Source organism: Misgurnus anguillicaudatus, chromosome 9 (assembly GCF_027580225.2).
Source record: "Misgurnus anguillicaudatus chromosome 9, ASM2758022v2, whole genome shotgun sequence".
Taxonomy (NCBI): domain Eukaryota; kingdom Metazoa; phylum Chordata; class Actinopteri; order Cypriniformes; family Cobitidae; genus Misgurnus; species Misgurnus anguillicaudatus.
In genome coordinates, this window is record NC_073345.2 from 9,047,984 (window position 1) to 9,054,255 (window position 6,272).

Genomic DNA, 6,272 nt, shown 5'->3' on the forward strand with positions numbered 1-6,272 from the left:
GAAGAGGTCATGTTGCCCTATGCTGAAGAGGACATGCCCTTGAAATGGTTGTTTCAACAAGACAATCACCCAAAACACACTAGTAAACGGGCAAAGTCTTGGTTCCAAACCAACAAAATGAATGTTATGGAGTGGCCAGCCCAATCTCCAGACCTTAATCCAATTGAGAACTTGTGGGGTGATATCAAAAATGCTGTTTCAGAAGCAAAACCAAGAAATGTGAATGAATTGTGGAATGTTGTTAAAGAATCATGGAGTGGAATAACAGCTGAGAGGTGCCACAAGTTGGTTGACTCCATGCCACACAGATGTCAAGCAGTTTTAAAAAAACTGTGGTCATACAACTAAATATTAGTTTAGTGATTCACAGGATTGCTAAATCCCAGAAAAAAAAATGTTTGTACAAAATAGTTTTGAGTTTGTACAGTCAAAGGTAGACACTGCTATTTTTTTGAACACACCCCTTTCAACTAATTGCCCAATTGCACAGCCTTAAGAGCGTGCATATCATGAATGCTGGGTCTTGTTTGTTTTCTGAGAATCTACTGAACCTACTGGTAACTTGTTAGCCACGTAGCAATAAAAATATACTAAAAACCTTGATTATTCTGGTTAGTCACATTGTACTGCTATTATTTTGAACAATATTGTATATAGGCTGTGAAGCATAAAGTTTAAAGTTAAATTGGTTTCAATTTGTCTGGATAATCTATTTAACAATGTTATATCTGTTCATAGGAACTATGGTCAGGTGTCCTGCACCATGTAACTGGAGAGCACAAGTGCAGACCTGCCAACCTTGGAAATTTTTTTTGAGTACAGTAGCATCGGCTGAAAGGACAGAACACGGGTTTTTAACATATAATTTAACACATGCACGGCAGACGCATGCACAGTCACACACACACCTCTTGGTAACTTTCAAGGTAACATGCTGCACATTGCACTCACTTTTTTACCATCCAGCCATAATCTGCTTTAAAATCTCCAAAGGTTAGCATGTCTGCACAAACACTGTTAAAGTGATATTCCTGTTAAATAGGGGGTGATAGTTCACCCACAAATTACATTCTGTTATCATTTACATGTTCCAAACCGTCATGATTTCGTTCTTGAGTGAAACACAAAAAATTGTTGGTTTTCCCTGACTAGCAAAAAATACAATGGAAAGCAGTGGGAACCAGACACTGTTTGGTTACCAACACTTTTCAAAATAACTTGTGTTCCACACAATAAAGAAACTCAAAGGTTTGGACGGTCTGTACTGTATGACTGAATTAAATTTTTTAAGTTAACTACCCCTTTAAAGCAACACTATGTAGTTTTTTTACCTTTAAATAATGTCTCTAAAATTATTTCAATGATAGAACAACTTTTAACTAGACAAATTGTACTGTTCCTGCAATCTGAGCAGCCTCCTAGCTGCTACAAGCACACTCTGAAAGTGGCGGTGAAGGGTAGGAAACACAGCCCGCCCCTCCCCCTGCCTGCAGAAGAGTGTCTGATACCAGGCACTGTTGCGCTTTTCAACCACACGGGGGAGTTGTAAGTCATTTTTACATGGAAACTACATAGTGTTGCTTTAAGACAGTATTTTAACACTGCTTTAAATTCAACCATAACTGACAGTACTGCTGTTTGTATGTCTGTCTTTAATTTATTGTAGCTTTGTTTACAGTACAGTACGGCATAGGCACCTATCACGTGGGTGCTCGAGACACGAGATATTCTCCATTTATAAAACTTTATTTGATGTGGTTTGTATATGACGTTTTATTTTATTGACAATTATCAAGAGCGCGTTATTGTAGAGCGCACTTAATCTGCTTCACTCGGATGTCAGGTGGATTCCCTTCACTGATTTTCCATTTTTATTTGACTAAAACTTGATGATCTGCCCCATGGTAAAATCATGGTACTTTTTCGTAAGCGCTCAATTATAAAATATGCTCATTTACAAATCAGAAGTAATGTTTACGTATCTTGCGGTCAAGTGCACGTTATGAAACGGAGCCCGCGCAACCGTCGACTTCATAGGATTAAGCTAAATCATTATTTCAACTTTGCACATCCACCCTGACCAGTTTACCTTAGGGGGTCAGACGTCTTGACTCTCCGTTAAAAAAAAATGTCAGAAACAGCGGGTGGAGGACAGAGATCACACGGGATTTTAAGGTTCCGTCGATAGCAGACTCTTGTTACTGATTGGCCATACGACTTGTCAATCATCCCCAATTTCTATGTGGTGGATGAGCCCAGTGCTATGATTGGACATATTTTTATTTTTTCTGTTGCTTGTTTCGAGTACTTCGCGCGGCAGAGGCGTCATCAGGTTTTTGCGTAGTTTAGAGTGACAAATCGTACCACCGTACATTGAGGTCAAAATGAGTACCTGCTACGCAAAATGCGTACAGGTTGGCAGGTCTGCAAGTGGGCTCTAGGTGCCTGCCAGCACCGTCAATTGCCGGAGGACAGGGAAAATGCGTGGCTAAAAAAGGGATCAGAGTCACACTCGCGACTAACTGAATTAGTCCTCGATGCTCGCTGGCTCAAGAATGTGCACAAATTCCTGAACTTCAGGTAAATTGAGTTTACCTTTGTGGAATATGCTTGCTTTCAGAAATATCTCAATTTAAAATTATTACTGACATCGCAAACCATTTACATTTCTTTCCAATGTGCTTTTAGGCCCACTGCTGAACTCGAGTGCTTTCACAATCACTTGTTGATGTATGCCAGCAAGAGGTTCAGTTTCACACCGCCTGTGTATGCAGCTAGAGCTATGCTTGCTGCTATAGATTACAATTCCCACATCAACCGACCCCCTAAGAGAAAAACGGATGGGTCTTTACAGTATGTGATATACAAACTTATCTAACATTTTTCTTTTCATACCTATTTCTCGATAACTTACATAACCTATATCATCCACGGCAACACTTTGTATTTTTGTAAGCATTTATCATTCTTTTGTTTGCAGGTACGGAGAAGTTTTCAACAAAAAATCCTGGAAGTGGAGCCTATACGTCATCAAGGAGGACAAGGACTATGCATACATCAGGGACCTTCAAAGCGCCATCATTGAAAAGAAGCTGTTAAGCAGCACTGTGCCAAGGAAGTCGAAGAAGAGACCAGATGACCCCCGTCAGTATGGTGTCTTGTCTGGGATTCCTGCTCCTTCTACCGGAGAACTATGTCACAGTGTGACTTTTGCATAGGCAGAACTAAATTTGGGAAGATTAGTTCCGCCTGAAGATGGTTCCGCCCGGACGACTTACCCGAAACATCGGAACTTCCTGTAGTTTTTCCAAGAGCAAATCCAGCCTGATGGGACACAGGTGTGTAAAATTAACACAGCGGTTAGTGATTGGCTGAAGAGGAGGAAGGAAGGAGTATAAAAGGAACTCTGGAAATACAAACGAAGTGTTGTATTGCGGTGTTGTGTTGCTGCGTTGTGTTGCTGTGTTATTGTTGCCACGGAGGCCTGGCGGAACTGGTAAACAGAGGAATTGGAGTTGGATTAACTGGGTGAAGAAGCATCGCTAAAGCGAGTTACTGGGTCAAGTAAGCTGAAGACAGTTGCTGTTTTGATGTGAATGTACCGACACGATATGCCCTTTTTGAGTTAACGAATATTGGGAGAGCACTTACCGTAGCGGATGGCGAAGACCATTAACAGCGGAACTCCAGCTGTGAACAGGACCAGAAATAGCCAAGAAGCCTCTGAGAGTGTGAATAAACGAACTAAGCTATTGGGAAGAATTAAGCAGAGTGTATTACCTGATCTTGTGTTGTGTGTTTACCACGTAGCGTTGCGGCCCCACTGGAGAAAGGGAAGCGTGGGCGAGCCAGGGAGGAACACTGGAAGTATAAAATGCACGTGAGTGACATTGAAGTCTGTATTCCGAATTGTAAACCCAAAGTGTATTACCTGCTCTTGTGTTGTGAGTTGATCACGAAGCGTAGCGGCCCCACTGAGGAGGAAAATGTGGGTGAGCCGAGGAGCACCAGTAATAACTACAGGGGGTCCTGTGTCCATCTCCTGTTCACTTCTTCCCCTCCACCAAGAAAATCACCCAACCAACCGCACGGCGGGCCCGGGTCGAGTTCTGTCTCAGTCCGTAGTTCACTAAGTGTGTGTGTAGTGCCGTGGGTGAGTCTGTGTCTTCATTTGTGTGTGTACACCTAAAAGCTTGCAGTGTCGTGCTGTGCTCATGTTGACAGAAGCCACTTTGAGGCCAGAGGAGTCGTGAGGAGATTCCAGCCGTTGAGGTTGGTGGAGTGTGGGTTGAAGAAATTTGCAAATTACGATTTCCTGAGGGTAAAGTGATGGATCTTTTCTTGATGAACGAACGGGCGGTGGTGAAGCATCTGTTTACCGAAGTGAGTAAACTATTTTACGAATTGTGCTTTTGACAAAGGGTCGTTGGGTTGACGTCTGCATGAAATAACTGTCCTTGTGTGGAGCCTCTTCAAAGGTCCGCCCCTGTTCCGTGTCTCCAGTACTGTGAGTGGAAGAAGAACAAGGGAAGCGTTCGGCTCTACACATCCACACTTGACGTCTCCCCCTCCTGCTCTCTTGGAGGCCGTAAGTCAAAGCACATTGTGTTAAATCTCCACCTTGTTAAGTCCACTGCCCCAGAGTAAAGTTCATGTGGAAAGACCGTTGTGTTGAGGGACATTAGGAAGGAAGTATAGTCCCAGTCTTGTAATACTTACCTCTGCTTACAGCACGAACCTGAGGAAAAGAAGTAGAAGCCCAGCCTTGTAAAACACTTATCTCTGCTTACAGCACGAACCTGAGGAAAAGGGAGTAAAGTCCCAGTCTTGTAATACTTACCTTTGCTTACAGCACGAACCTGAGAAAAGCAGTAAAGTCCCAGTCTTGTAATATTTACCTCTGCTTACAGCACGAACCTGAGGAAAAGAAGTAAAGTCCCAGTCTTGTAATACTTACCTTTGCTTACAGCACGAACCTGAGAAAAGCAGTAAAGTCCCAGTCTTGTAATATTTACCTCTACTTACAGCACGAACCTGAGGAAAAGAAGTAAAGTCCCAGTCTTGTAATACTTACCTCTGCTTACAGACCGAACCTGAGCAAAGGAAGTAAAGTCCCAACCCTGTATAACACTTACCTCTGCTTACAGCCGGAGCCTGAGGAAAGAAGCGAAAGCCCAGTCTTGTGTACTAATCATCTCTGTTTGCAGTACAAACTGGAGGAAGGAAGAAACCGTCTCTGCTCGCGTAATACTCACCTCCACCGGCGGGATAGCATTCATTAGACCCTCCACCAAGAGCCTGAGAGGAGAGAGCAGAAGATTAGTCACCTCGTCGACATCAGCCGTTGGAGTACCCCCGGCACAGAGTAAGATTGGTGGACAGCACACTAAATACGTTTTCTTGTGATTTGCCTCCAGGAGAAGAGGAGCGCGCCACAGGTTCAAGGGACCAAACCTGAAGGAGCCCGTCCCCCTGTCCCGTGGAAACTCCGCCTGGAGGCGCGAAGGAGTTTTTGTTTTAATTGCCCCTTTTCCCCTTCCCCACATCAGTTTAATAAAGTTCATTTTAATATTACTCATTCCTTGTGTGTCTGGTCATTGGGGTGGCTTTGGGACCTCCTTGAGGTGGAAACTAGGAAGGGGCGTGGCTTGCTACAATCTGTGGTCCGCCCCGACCTGTGACAACTACTTGACACTCTAGTCAGTAGAGGGCTTTGTAAGTTATATTTGAATATGTTACTACTGCACTCTATCAAAAACTTTAATTAAAAAAAAACAATTTTATGCTTTATTTTATAGGTCAGCCCCTTCCAAAGTAGGCTGTAATGACGGCAACATCCTGCAATACAATCCCTTCACGTTGCACTATTTGGCACAATGCCATTATTTTATTGCAATAAAGTCGTGTAAAATAACTGTCAAGATTGTGATTTTTTTATGTTCTAAAAAGAAGAGAACTCAATACATATTTTTTTTTATTGAAAATGTAAATCTGACAATAAATAAAAGGCAAGTAACTTGCATAAAAAATTTTAAAAAACAAAACTCTATCCTATTGAAATTTAAAACACAACACTTAGCTGTGTCAAACCCTGCTTGGGATGAATTAAATATAATGTCCATTTGGATCTGGAAATCTGTCTCTGATGGCCCGAACACAGCAGCTGGGTACCACCACACGCCGTACAGTCCCCAGTGATCCATACTGCCACACAACCCACTGCCTGTAGGCTGCATAGCGGAATTGTCTATTGCTCTCCCCTGGGGTCTGTG

General features: G+C 42.9%; 1 protein-coding gene across 1 annotated transcript; it reads left to right on the forward strand.

The window, feature by feature from the left end:
• Positions 1–2,256: 2,256 nt before the first annotated feature.
• On the forward strand, positions 2,257–5,818 carry LOC141366003 (uncharacterized). Its single transcript, XM_073870979.1, has 5 exons — positions 2,257–2,580; positions 2,689–2,853; positions 2,981–3,189; positions 5,683–5,715; positions 5,799–5,818. The coding sequence occupies exons 1-5, from the start codon at positions 2,405–2,407 to the stop codon at positions 5,816–5,818; spliced, it is 603 nt and encodes a 200-aa protein (XP_073727080.1). The 5' UTR covers positions 2,257–2,404.
• Positions 5,819–6,272: the final 454 nt, after the last annotated feature.

Coding starts and splice junctions, on each gene's coding strand:
- LOC141366003 (XM_073870979.1), top strand. CDS start 2,405: ATGCGTACAGGTTGGCAGGTCTGCAAGTGGGCTCTAGGTGCCTGCCAG. Junction 2,581..2,688: donor CACAAATTCCTGAACTTCAG/GTAAATTGAGTT, acceptor ATGTGCTTTTAG/GCCCACTGCTGAACTCGAGT. Junction 3,190..5,682: donor TCCTGCTCCTTCTACCGGAG/AACTATGTCACA, acceptor CCGACCTGTGAC/AACTACTTGACACTCTAGTC.